Here is a 22077-nt window from a genome sequence, read left to right as displayed (position 1 = left end):
TTATAGTCAACTATTGGCAGAGATATTATCAGATATTAAAGAGTGAGCCTCTTTACTTCACAAACCACATTTTTTCCTGGGGATTTCATTAAATAAAAAGTGAAAATACTGATTCTATTCCTACTTATCAAGCTAGGTGTGTATTGAATATTATATAGTCAGATCTGGATAGATGAGAGGTTTAGATTTATTTTTATATTCACACTGGAAAACCAGTGTTAACCAAATACCTGTGTATATTTGTCCTTTATTTTGCTGGGTAATAGATGCATTAATTTTTCCATAACAACCATCCATATATTTAACCATCACACTTTTAGAGTTAGTAGTTTAGCAGCTTACTAGCACATCAGATTAATTTTTCATTACTTTGATCATCATTTCCTTTAGGAAGCTCCAAAAAAGTTAACAAGGGATCATTTTACAATAAATAGCCTACAATCTGTATACAGTAAGGTCTCAGAGTATGTGAATTCAAAGTGTGCGACCCCACTCTAACGCGTCTGACCCTGATTCCTATTGTAAGCCCTGTACCATGATTTCCAGTTCTGCTTAACTTGCTCCCCCTGCCCTGGCTCAACCCCCCTCAGCTCTGCATGGCCCCCAGCTCCACTCACCACCCGCACGCAGCTCCAGCTCACTCACGCCTGGCTCCAGCTTACTACCACTCTCGCATAGCTCCAGTTCACCCCCTCCCCATCCCCAGCCCAGTTTAAACTTCCCACAATGAGCTCTGGTTGAAGCCGCGCCGTGCGGCTCCGGTGCAACCCCCCTGCCAGCTCACAAGCCCCCCCCACTCACCCCACATGGCACCTGTGCAGCCCTCCAGGGTCACAAGACACCTGCTTGCCCTCCTGCCCCACGTGGCTCTGGTGCGATCACCCTGACAGCTCACAAGCTGCCTGCCTGCCTCCCTCCCTCCCCCCTGCAGCTCTGGTGCAACCCCCCCAACCCCGGCTCACAAGCCATCTACTTACCCCCCCGCCCCCTCCCCCAAGCACAGCTCTGGTGCAATCACACTGGCTCACAAGCCGCCCGCCCAGCCACCCACCTCTGCCCCATGCAGCTCTGGTGCAACCCCCCTGCCAGCTCACCACCCACTCATGTCTGTAGTTGCAGCTCAACTCCCCTCCCCCTCCACAGCCCAGCTCACCCCCGGCTCAACTCCACCCTTCCCCCCAACCTACCACCAGGCTTAACCCTCCCCAGCTGCCACCCCCAGCCCAGGGCTTACCTTTCTGCTGCTTCCCTGGCTGCAGAACATGTGTTCTGCATGGTAGAAAGCCAGATCCCTACTTACATAGGTTGGGCATTTGGAAAGAAAGTTCCTAACTGTCAGGGTGGTCAAACACTGCAATAAATTGCCTAGGGAGGTTGTGGAATCTCCATCTCTGGAGATATTTAAGAACAGGTTAGATAAGGGTCTATCAGGGATGATCTAGACAGTACTTGGTCCTGCCATGAGGGCAGGGGGCTGGACTCAAACTCTCAAGGTCCCTTCCAGTCCTAGCATTCTATGATTCTGTACACGAAATCCAGGTTTATGCGAGGGTGTGTGGAACAGAACCCTCATGTACTGAGACCTTACTGTAACTTGATTAGGATTCACATCTGAGTACTTCATGATGAGAAATGTCCATACATGAAGCACATTAAAAACACCTCTTTAACCACCACTTCTCCAACATGCCTCCATTCAGTTTATATTTATTTCAACCTAGCACTGCAAGAATTTAATTTTTAAATTATTACTCTAGACTCATCCTCTTTTCCATATCTAAACCCATTCCGCTGGGGTAACCGTGGATCCAAATCCTGTTTCCTTGGTATTATATATGGGTGTTAGTAACGTTGTCTGCAAAGATGGATATCAAATAGAAAAATATAAATATATACAACTAATCAACCAAAAGCCACCACCACTTTTAAAGTTAGTTTTTGCCATAAAACAGTTTTACTAAAAAGCTGAGACACAATGATTAATCTGAAAGTACTACTAACATGTGTCAGTGAGGCAGTTAAAATTGGTGTTGATTTCTTAAAGTTGTTTTAAAAGAGTTCCTTTGGTGAACAGCTATGTACTCAATAACTCTCCCAACCTTTGAAACCTCTGATTTGTAATTTGGGTTAAAAGCTGGATTATTTATGATGGGTGTCATGGGTGAAGAAAAAGATCTTATCTGTAGTTCCATCCTTAACCTAGAAAGTACCCTTTCCTAAACAATAAATATACATATCTTGAAAACGTGCTTTTAAAAAATTAATCTCTGGTAAACTAGTAACATTTGCATGGCTACATCTTTTCTTGTTCATTTATGACCCATTACTGTGCTGGATTAAATACTCCCAATCACTACTTCTTATAGCTGGCTGGCCTGATGGTACTCCACAGTAAACCCTCAAGATACATGCAATCAAGCAATTGTTCTCAAGCAGAGACTTGGGATCCACAAGCATGTCTTAGGAGGTCCTTCAAACATGGCCAGCATTAGGCTTTCTCGGGCCCCTGGCAGAAAACTCAAGTCATACCATATGGGTGGAAGCCTGAGGCCTGAAGCCTGCCACCCAGCCTGAAGCCAAAGCCTGAGTAACTTAGCTTCATGGGGACTTGTGTAGCATGGGGTAGCAGGCAACTGCTCTGCTTAATATCTAATGCTGTCCCTTGGTTTATATGCAGAAAACAAGTTGCTGTGGCCCAAATAAGCCATAGAGTTGTTTTTTTTTTATAGCATGGGGTGCAGGGGGTATCAGAAAGAAAGAGGTTGAACATGTCTGCTGTACAGTAACAATTCTACAGTAGAATCTCAAAAGGTACAAACCCAGAGTTACAGACTTGCTGGTCAGCCAGACATTCTCTGGAACCAGAAGCAGGCAGAACAGCAGACACACAAATCAAACAAAAAACCCAAATACTTTACTACATCGGGGCTCTAGCCCTAAGTCTCAAGACTTCAGCTGGGTGGGGAAGATTAGAGCCGCAGCAGCAGAATGAGGGTGGTCAGAGCTCTCAGCAAGGAATGGGGATCAGTGCTTTTAACTCTCGGGAGCACCAGGGCTCAGGGCTTCTGCCATATGGGGCATTTGGAGCATCAACCGCGCAGTTCTTTCCCTGGCTTTAACTCTCTGGGGGTAAGAAAGGCTGGGGCTTGGTGTTTAGCTATAAAGAAAATACTAATTTCAGTCCCAGCACTCCCTGCATAGCTACCCCCAATCTTTGGCACACCACTGCCCTGCCCACTGAAACCAGGACTGGAGCCACGGGGAACCCAAGTCCAGAACCCTCAGGGGCAGAAATCAGGAACAGAGCTATGGGACTGAGTCCCAGAACCTCCACCTCCCAGAGGCTGAAGCCTGGGGCCAGAGCTGGAACCCCTGCCATGGCATAGGGCCAAAGTCAAAGCTGGGATTCTCACCAAAGTTCAGGGCCCACAATGTAGAGTCCCCACCATGCCAGCCCTGACCTGCTGCAGCATGCAGCTGTAGCTTATGGCATGCAGCTAGGGTCCCCACCGTGGCTGGAGTCTGGAGCCCGCTCTGTGGGCTTCCCACCCTGCTACAGCAGCTCTGCTGTGGCATGGGTCTGGAACTGGAACTCGCAGCATAGAGCCGGAGCCAGACTTTTAAAAGTATCACTAGCATGCTGACCATACACAGAGGTGAAAAGGTCAATTGTCAGCATTGGCATATGATTGACTACTTCATCACAAAAAGAGAGATGTTTCTGATGTTATGTTGACTTGTGCATGTGTGGCACTGGCTCCTGGTCTGACCACTACATGGTAAGCCGTGTTGTCTCTTTGAACCTTTGTCCACCAAAACGTTGTCATTCTGCTTAATGCTGAAAGAAGCTGGATGTAGGTAAACTTGAAAAACCTGAGACAAGCACTGTTTCCTTAGTCATCAGCAATGAAGGTTCAGAATGGTCACCCACTATTAGTCTTTAAAGTGCTAGTGGATTGCTTTTGATAAAATATAGATTAACACGGCTATCTCTGTTACTATTGAGGCTGACTGGATTAGAAAAGAAACCGCCTACAAAACTGCTGTTGAGCTCCTCTGTTTCCAAAAAATGCAGGCACAAGGACTGGTTTGATAACAAGGACAGAGATGCCCAAGCTCTTCTTGATAAGATGCATGTGCCACATCTGGCTTGGATCAACAATAAAGAAAATGCCTCCAGGAAATCAGCATATATTCGAACTAAGTAGGAGGCACAAGTCATATTATGGCAAATGAAAGAGGATTGGTGGAAATATCAAGCAGTTAAACTCAAAGGTGTGGCTGATAGACATGATCTTAAAGCATTATATGATGGGTTGAGGCAGACTATGGGCCATGCATTGCTCGCGATACACCAGTGCACTCTGCTGATTACCTGACTGATCACAGACAGTGCTAAAACTGGTGACCACTGGGTGAACATTTTCCCAAAGTATTGAACCAAACCTCAACTTTTGACAGTAGTGTCCTTGAAGAGATTCCTCAATGGGCTAATGATTTACAGTTGGTCATACCACCAACTCTTCATGAGGTACAAGAAGTTGTTACAGATAAAATCTTGAAAGACACCTGGGATTCCATCAAATTTATAAACCAGCTGATGGCCAGCTCATGTCTGACCCATTTATTTAGTGCCATTTAGGAGAAGGAGCTAGTCCCTCAGGACTTCAGATATACTCTGATTGTTCACATATACAATAGAAAAGATGACCGTGCATATTATGACCACCATCAAGGCATCTCTCTGCTCTCTGTGGGTGGTAAGATCCTGGTCCGCATCCTTCACAGCCAACTTTCACTATGTGTTCGAAATTGGCATTATTCCTAAAAGCCAGTGTGGATTTCATGCCTGTCAAGACATTGCTGATATGATATTTACAGTCAGACCGATACAAAATAAATGTAGAGAGCAACCGTGACATTAAATTCCATACCAAGGTAACAGTTTATCAGGCAATTGCCCTGAATATCATGCAGCCCACTGAGATGGAAGGCTACTCACGCTGCCCACTCTCTAGTTTTGGTTACCCATCACTGTTCCATCCACACTGTATGCAAGAGCTGTTTAAGAATCAGTGGCTCAGCTCTCGATTGCACTGCCCTCAGTATTTTATTCTTGTCTTTACAGTAGATGGATAATCACTTCTCTTGATCTGGAGCCTGCTGAAGGTTTGGGGAAGAGGGTTCCGTGAGCCCGCTCAGTACGAGTGCAATTTTTATTGCCCCAGTTTAATGTGTCATAGAAATCATCATCCAACATGCTCAGATATGTCCTGCAAGTCTCTGTCTGAACACCCTTAATCCTTCTATTATTTCTGTGTTCTCTATTTTCCATGTCCTCCAACTATATTTCTTTTTCTCTTTTTACAGCTATTTGGAGCCTTTCAGCTAGATTAGTAATATCTGATTGCTCATTTAATCCTGTTTCCACATCTGGTATTCTCCCATTAATCTAATTAACGTAATGCTTCGCATCTTAACTGTAAACCTGGAACTTTGCCCTCATCTTATTCATCTTTTGATTTCTTCATGTCAGATTTAGTTATGAATGTTTCCCCAACCACACCCAAAGTGACAGGACCCTCCAGAATTGTCTGGGGAGTCTCCTGGAATTAAAGATCAGTCTTTTTAATTAAAGATTATGTCAGTTGATGAAACCTTCAGTAACATGCCCAGCCAAAGTTGGCAGCACTACATAACTTAATTTTAGGATGTTTTGCAGTGTATCCTGTTGCTGGGTTCTCTTTCATAGGCTGCTCTCTGGGATTGCAATCTGGCAGAGCACTATAATCTTTTTCTTATTTGCATATTTAAGGCACAGATGTGTATTCAGGTTGGCTTAGCTCTTATCTTTTTATATTGCTCTAATTTACGCTGCCTCAGGCACATCCTTGGAATATCATGGAAGGACAGAGTGACCAACACCGCCGTCCTCGAGCAAGCTGGAATCCCAACCGTGCACACCCTCCTCAGGCAGCGTTGGCTCCGCTGGCTTGGCCACGTCCACAGGATGAACGATGGAAGGATTCCAAAAGACGTCCTGTATGGCGAGCTAGCCTCTGGCAAAAGACCTCCCGGACGCCCCCAGTTGCGCTACAAAGATGTCTGCAAGAGAGACCTCAGAGAGGTAGACATCGAGCTGGACAACCAGGAAGAACTAGCAGACGACCGCAGCAGATGGAGGCAGGGGTTACACAAGGGCCTTCAGAAGGGCGAGATGAGGATCAGACAGCTAGCAGAGGAGAAGCAAGCACACAGAAAGCACACGAAGGACTTGCCAGACACCCACTACACCTGCAAGAGATGCCGCAAGGACTGTCACTCTTGTGTGGGTCTTCATAGTCACAACAGACACTGTAAATGAAGTCCTCAATTGAAACTTTAAAGGGCGCGATCCATAGTCTATGCAGACTGAAGGATGCCTACTACTACTACTACTACAACAACAACAAACAGGTGGATCATGCTACCATCTTGTTTGCTTGTTTAGCCATGCCCTCTTCTTTCTGCAATCAACTTAAGATGAATCACTCACTCTGTTCCACCAGTGCACTAGAGCTGGCGCTCTCACACACTTGTTTTCCCTAAATACATTTCTAGCATGGCAACCCAATTGCCTAAGTCAGCAACTTCCATCTTGACTGCTAGAATATTGGACACCAGATAACAAGCACTGTTTTTATGAGTTGCCCACCCCAATCCTTCCTCCAAGCTATCATCTTCCTCAAGCATATCCCACCTTTGCTTCTCCTCTTACCTCTCAGTACCTCCTACCTACCACTGAACAGCTGATCACCAGCAGACAGGAGATGAAGGTGATAAGGAGAAGGTGGAAATGACTGATGAAGCCCACTGGCATGTGGGAGATGATCAGCAAGTGGACAGGCATGCACCATTTTTTCCCTGGGTGCTTCAAGGCTGCAGCATCCCTGGAGCGGGCACCTATGTACCAAACCGTTCCCTCACAACTTTATAAACTACTGTAAGACTAATAAATCTGGCAAAGCTGGAAAAACTACTAATCTACAAGTATTTATTTAGAAGGTCAGAGGCGTGAACACTAAAGTTCTAACCCAGGCTATGTGGTGGTGAGAAAGAACTAAAGAGCAGTCAGTCCACCTTAAGTCTTTACAGCCTCAGTTGAAAGCACAGGGCAACCCAAGGCATGAGTGGACACAAGACACCGCTTTCAAAAATTGCTGTCTCAGGGCACATATGCCAACTGCAATGAAATACAAGAGGGACCATACCTCAAAAGAAAGATTCAGATGTTCAGGTGGTCTTTTAATCTCAAGATGCAACTCCCAACGAGAACATTAACAGTGCTATTTTTAGCACGCTAGCCTGAGCTCTACTATCATGAGTGTCTTTTTTTATGGCCCGGGAGGCTCACATTTCCTAAAGTGACCTCTACGCTACCAGATAAATTTGATATTATAACTTTGGATTTTATAAACTTGATTTTGAGTAGGCTCACCTCCCTACAAAGTCGAGTTAGTGGTGCCACACTGAATGGCCAAACATCAACTGTTGCAGCAGTGCATTGTTGGAACCTATCCCAGTTTCCTCAGCCATACATTCTGCACCCTCTGCACAGGCCTTGCTGCACCCCTGCTGCCGGCAGCACTCATCTTCCTGCCTGGTTCCCAGGTCCCTGCAGCTCACAGGAGTTGGGAAACTGACTTGTGCTGCAGCACCAGTCAGTTTCCTGGCTCCCACAAGAGGCGGGCAGCCAAGAGCCAGGTGCAGCAGTGCCAGTCAGTTTCCCAGCTCAGCCTCTGGAAGCTAATGAATTTGATTCAAAAGAAGCAGGGCTTCCACAACATCCTTCATTTGAACTTGACGTTACATCCAGCTGGTTTCAACAGTGTTATGATAACGATATTAGTGCTCCCTAAATCAAGCTAATGGTATTTACAGTGAAGACAGTCGCTTAGTGCAATCGAGCTAACTGCCTTAAATTTGAATTTATCTGGTAGTTTAGACATAGTAAGCAAGTGACTTAGGATTTTACATCCTACTGACTTTTGGTCAGACAGACGCCTAAGTACTTTAGTCACTTTTGCAAATGGCATGTAAGAGCCATTTCATCGAAAGTCAATGGTCTTAGATACTTTTGAAAATTTTACTCAAAGCCCTTAATGTTTACTTTAATACAGCATGAATAGACAAATTCTACTGCAGCCTTTTGTATCCAAAATTCCAAAAAATAATGGTTGCATTTGCTAACCTCACAACATGTGACTGTCTTCTCTCTAAGGAATAGGAGCTCTGTATCCCTGATCAATAGCCAACTGCCCTGATGGTTTTTTTGCACATTTCTTTTAGTGAAAGTAGCTTACCATTTGATGTTAAGAAACAAACAAACCCAATAAGGAACCGACAGTATTAAAAGTATCATTGCTTACCATGGTCTTTGACATCTGTTTCTGCATTTAAGTTAACAATCGCTGGTATGGATGGCACATTTATATCATTCTTTTGAGGCTTCTGACCATGACTGGTGAAAAAGCTATGCAAGACCTGTAAGCCCAAGCATTAAACAGTTGTAGAATACTAAATACTAATTAGGATTTACTGAGTTATGATTTTTACAAGTTTTAATAATGCTATTGTGTGTATATAGCTTATATATAGTAACAAATAGAGTTTGCCTCAGGTCAAAACACAGAAGGTACTGAACATCTTAAATGAAATTATAGTTTAGTAATACATACTAAATTTTGCAAACACTATTTTAAAATGAAACATGTTTTAAACCATACTGGAGATAGAGTGAAAAAGAAAATTAAATAATTTGTTTACCATAGCAATTCTTTCATCATGTTGATTTGCTCCAGAAATGGAGTCATTTCCTCTTGCTGGGGAGAGGGAAAAAAAATTCAATTCACTTGTAGTTATGTTGCTCACAAAGTGCTCTAGAATGTGTAAAAAATATTTATTTCTGTGTAGTACTTAAAACAGCTCAAATCTATGGAGGAGTCATTTAAAAAGATTACAGGCAAGAGTCTATCTTAAGTTAAGTGTCCTGAGGATCTATTTAAGTTACAGCAGACTCCCGAGACTGCACTTCAGGTGACAGAAGTATTCAGTCAGTACGGTGCTGCTTGTTGTGACGCTGCCCCAACACCAAGTTTTGCAAAGACATTCTGAAAACAGCCTTGTTGCTACTTAATATCATTTCGGAGAACTCTCCCAGCCCAGGCATTATAAGGAACTTTTAGGCTCTTTGAACCACTCCAACTCCTATGGATGGTATACAGAGTCAAGAGTAGTGGTCTGAAACGCACCATGTATTTGGAATCATCACAATAAAATGGTATGAAGCTGATGGATTGCAATAACTATTTGTTTTTAATATGCCTAACAAGAAGATATTACTTGATAAGCCCGTTTTCCTTTTGCATTATTATTTCTTCAGTAGAATCAGCACTTTACGCATCCTCAAGTTAACCAGTACCTGTGAATTGTGAATGGCTCCATAAAAATCAGCTGTAAGCATATTTTCAAAACAATTATGAGAAAGCTGAAAGACCAGCAAGATAATATGCTAGTCTTTCACATTTACAAAGAGACAAATGAAAAAAAAAATCATGGTCTCAATCTAATATCAGAGTTGACATCTGCCCACAGCAAAGGCTGCCTCATTTTAGCATAATTGTGTCAGACATTGCACACCAAATGAAGAATTGAAATATTGCCATCAGAAAAGCTGTAACAGGAAGAGTTCATGGCACTTGCCTGTAATGAGCTACTTATGAGTCTTCCCCTTTCAAAAACAAAAATCTTTTCCATTAATTCTATTTCAATTTACCTTCATCTTGTTAAAATACACAAGTAAAGAACAACATGTATGTGTGTGTAAATATAATACTCTATTTAGAACACTTGGGCTCAGAGAAAGACATGAATTTTGCATTTTAGAAAGAGAGAAGAGGTCAGTCTTCCCCATCTCCAACTCAAGATATCTGTTGGAAGTAAAAAAAGAGATGGAAAAGAAAAAACGGAAGGCATAATGCTATCAGTCAGATGTAAAAAAATAAAACTAAAGACTTCAGTGGGTCGAATGACAATTACAAAGGCTTATTGTTTTAAAAATAGGTAATCATAAAAAAACTGAACAAATTTTCTACAGCATGTCCTATCATACAGCCATATATCTATATATATATATATATATATACACACACACATACACATACACACACACAGCCATATTTTATATATATATATGGCTTCCTTACAGCAAATTCAGAACTTCCACGTTGTAATCTTGCCTTCACCACTTACTGAATTTGTGAAAGAAATTAGTGAATTTTTAATTCAAATTAGCGATTAAGAAAAATATTAACTAATATTTGCACAGCATCAAATACTGTAATTAAGATATTAGGCAACATTGGACAAGAACTTTTGCTATATGTGCAGAATGGGCTAATGCACAATTTTACACAAAAGTGTACTTAATTCAGAGATATCATAGAATATTTTATGAACCAATTATACAAACCAAGCCTATAATTCATTGATCAAAAACATACAAACAAATCTGAGCTCTAATATTGCAGCTGTTTGATATTTGTATTTAATCTGAAAGACATTGCCTCAAGCAGCCTAGTGCCCATATTTTTTCAATACTGAATTTAAGGGCAATATAATGAATCACGAATACCACTTTCTCCTAGAAATACTTCCAAGTGCTAACCCAACCAGACAGTTTAGCTTCACCGTATACACAAATCATAACTGAGATCTCTCTCTTTCTTTTGGCAGTAGCTCTATAGTGAGTATGTCGTCTTCATGTCTCCTGCCTATTTGCAAATCCGTTGATGGCTGATCAGCCCGATTCTGGAGCCGCAGGTCTTATCACAAAAGGGCCAGATGTTGGTAGCTGTTGGAGCAGTGTGGGAAAGATTTTGCCACTCTTCTTCTCCAACTCTCCTCATCTACACTGCAGGGGGACGTTTCAAATTGTGCCACCCCCCTCATGGATTACCACTCTCCATTGGGGAGGGTCCTGAGCAAGGTTCTCTCAAGTGAGCACGGGTGCTGCACTTCATGTGTGACTTCCGCACGCCTTCATATTGCTTCCTCTGGCCCACAACGCTCCTCCATCCTTCCTTCAACTCAGAAAACAATCTGCTTTGGGAGGCCCTGACCAGACATCCAAACCATGTGACCAGTCCAATGAAGTTGTTGAATGATAATGGCTTCAGTGCTGGTCATGTCTGATTCTTGAAGGACAGGCACACAGACTCTAGCATCCTGGAAAAGATACTTGGGATTTCCCTGAGGCAGCATTGATGATATTGTTCAAAGTGCCTTCAAATGATGTTTGTATGTTGTCCAGGTTTCCCATGCATACAGTAGTGTTGGAATAACCACTGCATGATATATAAGGAGCTTTGTCTTGGCATAGATGTCCCAGTTTTCAAAGACACTTTGTTTGAGATGGGAAAAAGCAGAGTTCCAAGGTATGGAAAATGCTCCACATTTTCCCAACAGCTCTCTGCTGACTTCAATGGAAAGTGCATGAGATTATCCTGTCAGCAAGGTTAGTGGAGCACGTGTCTTTTTGATGTTCAACACGAGGCTGGGATTCTCGTATGTTTCAGTGAAAGCGCTTAAGATGGTTTGAAGAAAAAGAAATAGTAGCAATCATGTTGTCATCTGCGTACTGGATCTCCATGATTGAGGTTATGGAGGTCTTGCTTTTAGCCATCAGTCTCCTCAGGCTGAAAAACTTCCCATCCATTCCATAGACAATCTTCATGACATCTGGAAGCTTGCCATCAATGAGGTGAAGGGTCATGGCGATGAAGATGCAGAACAATGACAGGGCATGCAGACAACCAAAATAACGTGTTAATCTTTGTTGCTATTTTATTCTGTGAGGTAGAATTATATTATTGTATGCTCTGTGCCCTGATACAGAGACTAGCCTTTTAATGAGCAAAAAAAAAACACAATTCAGGTTCACATTTTTGTTTCACAATGATGTTGAAAACCCACTGCTACAGCTCAATTACAGACAGCACTTCACTGTAAAGACAAAGCGGTCATATAAATACCATACAAAGATCCAGTTAACTCTTCAGTCATGTGTTCCTCAGATTATAAGAACATCTAAACCAAATGGATTAGCCTTGAAAAAAACTAGTTTTTAGCATTACCTATGATCACTGTTGTACTAAGTGTAGGAGGTGTGGCTAGAGAACTTGACCAAGACATATCTGGATCCACTTCTGCTCCCAGGACTTCAGAAATACATTTTGGTGTCATAACCTAGAAATTAGAAAACCAAATAATTTTAAAGGAATATTTTGCAAGAATGCTCAGAGGCTTGGCTAGTGTGTTTTAGGGTCATACTAGCTCAGGGTCATACTAGCTGCGTCTACACGTGCACGCTACTTCGAAGTAGCAGCACCAACTTCGAAATAGCGCCCGTCGCGTCTACACGCGTCGGGCACTATTTCGAAGTTAACTTCGACGTTAGGCGGCGAGACGTCAAAGTCGCTAACCTCATGAGGAGATAGGAATAGAGCCCTACTTCGACGTTCAACGTCGAAGTAGGGACCGTGTAGACGATCCGCGTCCCGCAACGTCGAAATTGCTGGGTCCTCCATGGCGGCCATCAGCTGGGGGGTTGAGAGATGCTCTCTCTCCAGCCCCTGCGGGGCTCTATGGTCACCGTGGGCAGCAGCCCTTAGCCCAGGGCTTCTGGCTGCTTCTGCGGCAGCTGGGGATCTATGCTGCAGGCACAGGGTCTGCAACCAGTTGTCAGCTCTGTGTATCTTGTGCTGTTTAGTGCAACTGTGTCTGGGAGGGGCCCTTTAAGGGAGCGGCTGGCTGTTGAGTCCGCCCTGTGACCCTGTCTGCAGCTGTGCCTGGCATCCCTATTTCGATGTGTGCTACTTTGACGTGTAGACGTTCCCTCGCTGCACCTATTTCGATGTTGGGCTGAGCAACGTCGAAGTTGAACATCGACGTTGCCGGCCCTGGCGGACGTGTAGACGTTATTCATCGAAATAAGCTATTTCGATGTTGGCTGCACGTGTAGACGTAGCCACTGAATGCTAGATCTGGGAACAAGAAGTAATTTCCCTGCTTCAGATTACCAAGTAATTTAGATTTTAAGTTTTTCTTCCACACTCCTCTGAAGCATCTGGGCATGTCTCACCTAATTAATTCAACGCCAGTGAAAGAAGTTCAGGCACTGATAGTACCTCAGTATCTTCTGACCTCTACCTGTGGCACACAAGTTTGATTCTTTTAGCCTAGCTAAAATCATTGGGATCAACATAGGGCATCTGGCTGAAATTCAGTACTCTGTGATATACAGGTCAGATTACATGATCTAATGGTCCTAAAGTCTATAAAACTAAACCCAGCAATAAAAGGCTTACCTCCAAAAGCTTAGGTGTGCAAAATAAGCTTCCACATGCCACTGAAAAAAATTAAGTAATTAGAACATTTAATTGAGTTATATTTATCACTGAAGATCAGTGGAATCTTTGTTAATAAGAGAAGGAGCACAGATACTCACCAGGAATATTATTTCTTTGTGGTGTTCTGTAAATCTCTCTTAAAGCAGGTGGACTAAAAGAAAAAAAATTGTTACGTAGCAAAGTTAAACGGCAAACATTGCTAATAGACATTATGAACACTATTTATTCCCTTCAAACTCCAAGGAATCTTGCAGTTTTAGTTGTATGTGCCATTAAAACATAACTTATGAAATAGTTATGATTCAATGAGTTTGCATGAGAATTAAAATAAGGAGCAATGGAGCTTTCCAAGATCAATACCATTTTCCATGAGTTTATACTACCTGTTTAATAATGCTTTGATTGAACTGTATTAAAATCTGGCATACAATTTTTATTTTAAATGAACATACTTCACTAAAGAAGTGCCCTACAGTTTCAAATACTTGGGTCTGATTTATCTGGGGGGGGGGGGGGGGGAAGAGGCGGATCTAGAAACTGGGAAGTTGCAGGGACATACACCATTTGTTCATAAACAATTTATTTTACAAAACAATTTTTATAAATAGTGCATTGTATTAATATGTTGCAGTTAGTATTTTATGGTCATTATATCAAATGCAAAGGATTTAGGAACAGGAGATGTCAACTAAAAGGTTGTATGCACATTAAACTAGTTTGAATATAAAAACAGACGAGAAACTTTACTAAAATACTCTGAGTCCAAACAAATGTAAAAAAGGGGAATTTCTAAATATAGCTAATCTATTTGCAACTCATTTAGCAATATACATATTTAGTGCTCATGTATACAATATGCAAGATTATCCATTATTCTGAAATGCTAATATTTCCATGCCTGTGCTTAAAAAAGTGTTTACAATATAATTTGAATTTAAATATAATCATCTTATAGAACGCATTCAAAAACTCTTGTACATTTTAAGAAGTGTTAACATCCATAACATACCTTATGCTAAGGGAGGTGTTAAGAGGTGAAAATTGATCCCATTTTGTCTTTATAACATGGTGATTTGTTCTATGTTCTTCAATAACCAAATTCTCTTTGCCTGTAACATATAGTATATGCAATACAAAAGTTAACCAGGTCCTGCATATGTAACTATTTTGAGTCTGAAATTTAAAAATAAATTTACCTTTTAAAATGTGCGTAACTAAGCCTTAGTTAAAAAGAAAAAAAAAAGAACATTGTCCAATGTTACAGTACTTACATTTTTAATAATGATCTTTTATATCCATTTGGAATATGTTCACAAAGTCATGTCAAAATGACAATACAAAGAATATATCAAATAGATGACAGAACTACAGGCAAGTTCATGTAATATGGCTCATTCTTTTTAAATATATTTATTAAATTTATCATCTTCACTATAGATTACAATAGATTATATGCCAACTCGGCAAAACAGTCAGGGTGCAATGTCACTGCATTTCTCATTACTACAAGAAAAATTATTCTAGCCGGAAGCCAAAAAACTCCATCACGCATATATTACCAGCATTCTCCAAGGTCTGCACAAAAAATAAGTTTCTTAGGTTGAATAAGCTAGTATAAAGAAAATATTTTTATGTACAGTGCCAGACAGTACCTGTTTGTATTACACATTCTCCTGAACAGTAGAGCGTTAAGCATCAGTACGTGAAGAAAAGCATTTCCATCCCAGTCACTGGAACAACATGGGCTAAACTGACTCTTAGGTCAGAGATGGGGAACCTAAGGCCCATGAGCCAGATCCAGCCTGTAGCTTGCTTTCATACAGCCTGTGAAGCTTGGGGCTCCACCCCTGCTGGAGGAGGGAGCCAGCAATCTAGGCCCACTTTTGGCTAGAATGCTAGCCCTTGGTCCCTGCTGCTGGTGGCAGGAACTCAAGCCTCACAGGCCAGATCAAAACAAGCATTAGTCAGCTTATGACACCTGGGCTCTGCATCCGAATGGCCACACAGGGATACTCTGTCCCCTGCACTCTTTGCAGGCCCCATCCCTTCACTCCCATTGACCAGGAATTTTGGCCAATGGAATGGCGGGGGACAGTGGCTGCCGCCGTATAGCGGCACAGAACCATTGTGCTCCTTCCACCCAATGGGAGCTGGCGAAGTAGACATTCCCAGCTCCTGTCCCCGCCCATAGCCTGCTCCAACATCCTCCCTCCTGCCCAGACCCCACACTGGCCTGTTTCTGCACCCTCTTGTCCACATCTTGCATCCTCACCCTACCTCCAAACCAGAGCACACATCTCCACGTCTACCTTGCACCATACCATGTGCCCAGATCCAGAACACCCATCTCCAGTTCACCCCCTCAAGACACCTCCCTCACACTGAGCCACTCATTTTGGGCCCCATCTCAGAGCCTAAGGGGCCCCATAACATTTACAAGACCCAAGACCCTAGAAAAGTTAATCTGGCTCTAGGGTGAAGCCCCGAGCCTTGCAGTCCCATCCCCATGGGGCTAGAATGCAAGGGGAACCCTATTGCCCCGAAGTACATGAAGGAGGTAAGCGTCTCCTCCCCTGCTCAACAGTCAAGGGCCACATCCATGAAGTGGGTTTTAATTTTTAAGCTTCTCACTTGCATGTAGCCCCACAAACTGATTTTTCTGTGGTCAGTTGCTCAAAAAAGGTTCGCCACCCATCCTAGGTGATTTGCAGTTACTCATATAAGTTGTCCTATTGACTGTAATAAGGCTACTTGTGCAAGAAACTGCTCATCCTTGAGTCAAGAATTCACAATTGAACCATAGGATATCAAGATATATCCTTGAAATATTATACAAATGTATCGTAAATAAATTAACACACAAAAGAACTCAAATAACCATTTTAAAATGAAAGGCCCATAAATTACACAAGATGTAAATCAGGATAATGCTATTCTGAACTGCCAAACATCTATAAGGTAGTAGATGTTAGATGTGCCTTGGATTCATCAAGAGATCCAGCTTCAACAGGAACTAATAATGAAAGGAAGGTCACAAATCAGACATAACAGCAATGGATTCATCAGAAATACCTACACAGAAAATATTTGTATAAGTTTATATAATTCTGGTCGAAGAGGCAAAGAGATGCTAGAACTTCTAGATACTTTCAGGAAGACAATAAGGTATAGTCTGAAGAGCTATCCCTCCTTTTTCAGGTGGCAACTCTCCCTTGTTATGTTGACAGATTTTATTCAACAATATGGTCACACTACATAGCTTATAATTTGATTAACAAACTTATGTCTATTTACCTTACTACTTACATATCCTGATTAGTCAGTGAGTGCCCCTAGAACTGCACTGGACCTCAAATTGGCAACAGCCATTTTCTATTCATATCTTCGGTACCTGATGGGAATAGCATCAAGTTCCAATTCAAAAGTTCGATTAAAGGCCAGTGTGGAAGCACCATGTCTTAAAATCAGATTTATTAGCTTCCAGAGGTGTCCCATATATAACCCACAATGCCTGAGCACTCTGCTCTGGCTGCCGCTCTCCAGGTCCACAGATATTAGGTAAGAAAACCAAACTTCAAATATGGACCAGGAAGACTGTAGCTGTGGGCTCATGTTTGTATGACACCCTGAGAAATTTCCTTCTTTCTTTGCTATTAGTGCTATGAGCACATCTACCCATTACAAATAATCCTTGAATGGAGTTCGTGGTTCTGTCTCTACATTTGGTATTTTCTTCTGCACTGCCTGGTGCCAGCTGCGTCCCCACATGGCAACAAGGCTGTTGTGGGATGTTGTGTTTGCATAAAAGGCCAAAAAGCTTCTTCTCAGCAGTTTACATTTGTGCGCGAACTCCACAGGCACCATGCAGTCAGGGTCTTTCCTGTGCTCAGCCACATTACATGTGTAACCTTCAACCCAATAAAAGGGCATGTCTGCCGTTTGGTGCTGACCATGCTGCCAGGCAGCACCATGTCCTGGCACGTGCGTGGTTAGGGCTCCAAACAGCAGCAAAGATATCTGGGGGCTTGCTGCCGCCAAGGGGAAGTCTCCCCCCGCAGCTAAGATATTCAGGGACTTGCTGCCACTGTGGGGAAGTCTCCCCTGGCAGCAGAGATATTCACAGGCGGTGGGGGGTGTGTGCAATAATAAAACTGGCCCCCCACGCCTTAGCAAGGGACCCACGGGGCTCGCTGCCATTGGGGTAGTGGAAGAGTCTTCCCCAAGCAGCTAAGATATTCAGAGGGACTACTTCAACCAGCTCTGCAGCTGCAGCCCCAGCCCCCCCCCGACCAAAAATATTTCCAGGGGCTTACTGCCCATTGCAGATACCTGATTTGATATTTCTGTTATAAAATCTTTTTCCTAACATTGCCTCTCTGTCTTCATGCTTTGACCCCTGCAAAAACACAGCATGGAGGGCCAGTTGAGATTCCTGTTTCTGTTGTAAGTTCAGTGTATGAGATTTCACTACCATCTCCCATGTTGGCAAAGAGGGAAGACAAAGATCTTTTTTCCCTAGGCTCTTCTATCCTCTTTGTTCTAGTTTGGAGAATACAGTCTGTCCCTGTGTTATTTTCAGGGATTAGGTGCAAACACAGGAGGAGGGACAGTCAGTGGATGGCCTACTGAGAACACAGCAGTTGCACAGAAGGTTTATAGTGCATTGGAAAGCCCAAGACTGTCCCCATAGCAACTTTTTTTCCCAAAAACTTTCCTTTCTTCAAGCTTTTCAGGGTCCCTGTATCATTTTCAGGAATTGGATGCAATCACAAGAGCATAGACAGAGAGCAGATGGCCAGTTGAGAATTCGGTTACAGAAGAAAGATTTCAGTTAACTTTTTTGCCATCTCTGTGGATGCCCTTTTCCTTCATTCCAGTAGGAAAAAAATGGACATTTGCTTAACACTGGAGGGGAATGAGGAAAATGCAATGTGGGAAGATGGTGTCAAAGACCAGCAAGCATACCCAGAATGCTATGGGAATGAGGGAACTGTGGGATAAGTTCCCACGATGGAGTACTGCAACAGTTGATGTTTGCCAGTTGAGAGCAGCAGCAATAAGTTGACTTTGTGAGGCACATGCAAGGATAGTCAAAATCGAATTTATAAATTCCAGAGTTACAAAATGAATATTAATAAATTTGATTTTATCTCATAGTGTAGATGCAGCACCAGTCCTGAAGTGAGCTCTTTGGGCCTGGAGCCATGTAGAGCACACTGCAAGAGACTACTCATTGTATTGAAAAATTCTGCACTTATACAGGGTAAATTACGGGGCTTCATACCAGTAAGCCCTGCAAGCAGTTCATGTGTGCGGCCACTCAGAAGAAATTCAAATACTCCCCAACTGATTAGCAGGGTGCTCACAGCTAGGACTTTTGTTTCACCTGTCTTGATACACATAAAAACTGTATTCCGCACATGGATGGAAAAGATTAAAGGGAACATTGTTTAGTACTGTATGTCTTTTTCATATCTAATAGATAATCATATTATCTATTAAAGTATTAATGGAAAGCAATAACAATGCAATATAGGTCAAACCTCTGATCTGGACTCTCCTGGCCAGCAACATCCCAGGTCCAGTAGGACCTTGCATATTGCTGGACCAGAGACCCACAGGGGCCAGCTGGCCCCTGTGAAGTGAAGGGGGCAACGGCCCATAGCCTGGCTGGGGGCAGGGAGCCCATCCAGGTCTGGCAGTAGAGCCAGCCCCATGACTGCAGGCCAGTATCCTGGAAGCCAGTCACAGCTGCAGGTGAAGCCAGACCCATACATGAGAAGCTGGTAGCCTGGAGCCTGGGTGGAGCTAGGAATGGAGCTGGTCCCACAGCTGGGAGCCAGGAATGGAGCCAGTCCTGCAACTGGAGTGCGGCCGGTGGCTCAGAGTGTGTCCAGGTGGCAGGGAGCCCAGCCAGGGCCTGCAGTGGAACAGAGACAGTCCAGCAGCTGGGACACTGGGAATGGAGCCAGAACATGGCCCGGGGTCTAGCCAGGACCTGTGGCAGAGCCTGGGGTCTGGTAGTGGCAGCAGGGTCAGAAGCCATAAGGAGAGCCTGGCTGGGAGGTTGGGAGCCCCCAGAGAGAACCAAAAGGCCAGCCACAGAAGCCGGACTGGCCATCCCTAGTCTGGCAAAAATCCCTCATTCAGAACTTGTCAGGTCTCAAGGGTGCCAGACCAGAGAGGTCCAACTTGTATAAAGTCTCACTTTTAGGGATAACAGGAAGCTATAAGCACACTTTGACTTCAGTCAAACCCAGTTACTCACCTGCTTCTATTTTCTTCTGATCCAGTTCTTTCATTGGAGAAGACAAAAGTGGCAATGTTACATTCTGTTCTTTGAAAATCACTGGTGTTGATGCCAACTGGGTATATGTACAGCGTTTTTCCCTTGGAGTTTTAGAAGCACTTTTCTCAAGCCAAACGGCTCTGTTTTCAGGTTTCACTGATGTTTCAGATACATAGGGTGGAGCCTCTGCACTGAGTTCCTCAAACCAGTTGAGGCTTATTGGCCCTAAGTCTATGGGGGGGAAAAAAAAAAATCACATTATTTTCATATGTAATTAAACCTAGCCTTATATACACTTCAAGAACCCTAGTTTTATGCTAAATTGTTGTCTTAATTCAAATTTGTTTAATGCTGTATGAAAGATATACAAAGGCTGATACACACTGGACACTTAAACCAGTCTTTTATATAAGTATGCGATGTTGGGCTTTATAATGTAGTCCATCCAGTTTTAGATGTTGACAAAACCTGAATTTGGTCAAAAAACAAAAGCCTACTATTAAACCAAAACACTCATTACCATTCAGAAACTGACTCTTCAAGATGTGGCACTCTGTATGTGTCCCACTGTGGCACACACAGGCATCATGCACATGACCTTAGGTCTGGTCGTTTGCTTTCTGAACAGCAGTGTCTGTCACAGGAGCACACATAAGGTATGCTTTCTTGTGAGGGCATAAACGACGTGAGTCACAACCTTCCCTTAGCTCCCTCACAAAAGCACATGTCCTCCATCCCGTGCAGGTCATCCATGTCATCAGTACAATGCCCCTCTAGCTGTTGGGAAATTTGCAGCACTCAGCTTCCCAAACTGGTTCAGCGCCCTGGATGGGATGCACATCCCCATGCACACCCCAGCACACAGCACCAGTCAGTACATCATTAGAAAGGGCTCCCACTCAGTCCTCCAGGGACGGGTGGATCCCAAAGGCCACTTCATGGATATGTACATGGGCCAGGTGGGCCAAACACAGCGCCCATGCGTTCCAGAATTCCGGTCTGTGCTGGCACATGGAGGCCAGGACCTACATCCCCCAGCAAGAGCTCCCAGTTGGCAATGTCACCATGCCACTCTGCTGCGTATCCCCTGCAACTGTGGCTCATGCAGCCCTATATGGGCCACCTTGACCCCACCCAGGAAGCTCTCAACACCTGCCTCAACCAGGCTTGCAATGTGGTTGAGCAGGCCTTTGGGTGCCGGCAATGCATCCTCTTGCACCTGGAGGTCAGGGTGTAGAATGTGCCGCAGGTGGTGGGTGCCTGCTATGCCTCCACAACATTCTGGAGGGCCAGGTGGGCACCTTCCATCCAGGGGCAGGCGGCTAAGTCCAGCCTCAGCTGTGCGCAGCTAGCCACTGTCCCCAGTTGCTAGGTCAATCGTGATCGGGTCCGCATCAGGGAGACCCTCCACGACAGCTTCACTCACAGGCCCCACAGACCCGCACCCAAAGCCACCCCTCACCATGCCCCACATATACCCACCCCTCACCACATGCACCAACACACCCAGGTGCCCACCTCCACCATCCCCTCACCACATGCACCAACACACCCAGGTGCCCACCCCCACCATCCCCTCACCAAGAACAAGGGACATAGGGATCTTTAGAAAACTTTTACTTTACACTACTATTTTTGATCTATGAAACAACTAAAAAACTCTGTACAACGCGGGGTATGCGAGAGCGGGGAATGGGACCATGTACATTGTGGGGGCAGAGGGAATCTGAACCTGGAGGGGGTTCAGGAGGGACCTGAACCTAGAGGGGAGGGGCTCACTCAGGGGCAGGGGTCGAAGGCTGAGAGCCCCGTTGGCACCGGGATCCCCATCCTCCTCAGGTTCAGGGTCCATGGCAGAGCTGGGATGGGGCAGGAACCACAGGCAGGTAGGGCTGTAGGAGGGCTTTGAGGGGTCAGGTGAGGAGGCAGGCCACATCCTCCTGCACCATCCTGCTAATGCTCTCCAAATTGGATATTAGCCTATCCCAGGCCACCCTCCGCCAAGCCATGTTGGCCTCCTCTAACCAGAGGCATCATTCCACCACCTGGGCCTAGACACTGAGGTCTCTGGCTGTAGGTGTGACATGGTAGTGCTGGGGCCTGGTCCCTCTCTGCTGCCTCTGGGGGGCTCTCTAGGACCACAAAGGGCATGGGACTCTCCCAGCCCTCAGATGGCACAGCTGAAAGTCGAGAAGGATGGCATTTCAGTCCCTGATCATAGCACTTGGGGCCATGCCATTAGGGGCAACATGCACCCCCCTGGAGGCAAATCCCCTGCCACTCATGGGCACAGCAGCCATACAGTATCATGGGTGCATAGAGGTTCTCTGCCAATGACAG

The 22077-nt window shown here is 44.1% G+C and overlaps 1 protein-coding gene across 1 annotated transcript in view; it reads right to left on the bottom strand.

Moving 5' to 3' along the window:
* Positions 1 to 22077, bottom strand: part of BRCA2 (BRCA2 DNA repair associated) — an 88685-nt gene that overhangs the window by 57934 nt on the left and 8674 nt on the right. The window contains exons 2-8 of the mRNA XM_074982356.1: positions 19717 to 19968; positions 14458 to 14557; positions 13547 to 13599; positions 13407 to 13447; positions 12174 to 12285; positions 8806 to 8861; positions 8409 to 8523 (exon numbers count right to left, since the gene is read on the bottom strand). Coding sequence (XP_074838457.1) covers positions 8409 to 8523; positions 8806 to 8861; positions 12174 to 12285; positions 13407 to 13447; positions 13547 to 13599; positions 14458 to 14557; positions 19717 to 19968 — 729 coding nt within the window. The remainder of the gene's footprint in view (positions 1 to 8408; positions 8524 to 8805; positions 8862 to 12173; positions 12286 to 13406; positions 13448 to 13546; positions 13600 to 14457; positions 14558 to 19716; positions 19969 to 22077) is intronic.

The sequence above is a fragment of the Carettochelys insculpta genome, chromosome 1 (assembly GCF_033958435.1).
Source record: "Carettochelys insculpta isolate YL-2023 chromosome 1, ASM3395843v1, whole genome shotgun sequence".
Taxonomy (NCBI): domain Eukaryota; kingdom Metazoa; phylum Chordata; order Testudines; family Carettochelyidae; genus Carettochelys; species Carettochelys insculpta.
This window is presented reverse-complemented; position numbering and strand designations above follow the sequence as displayed.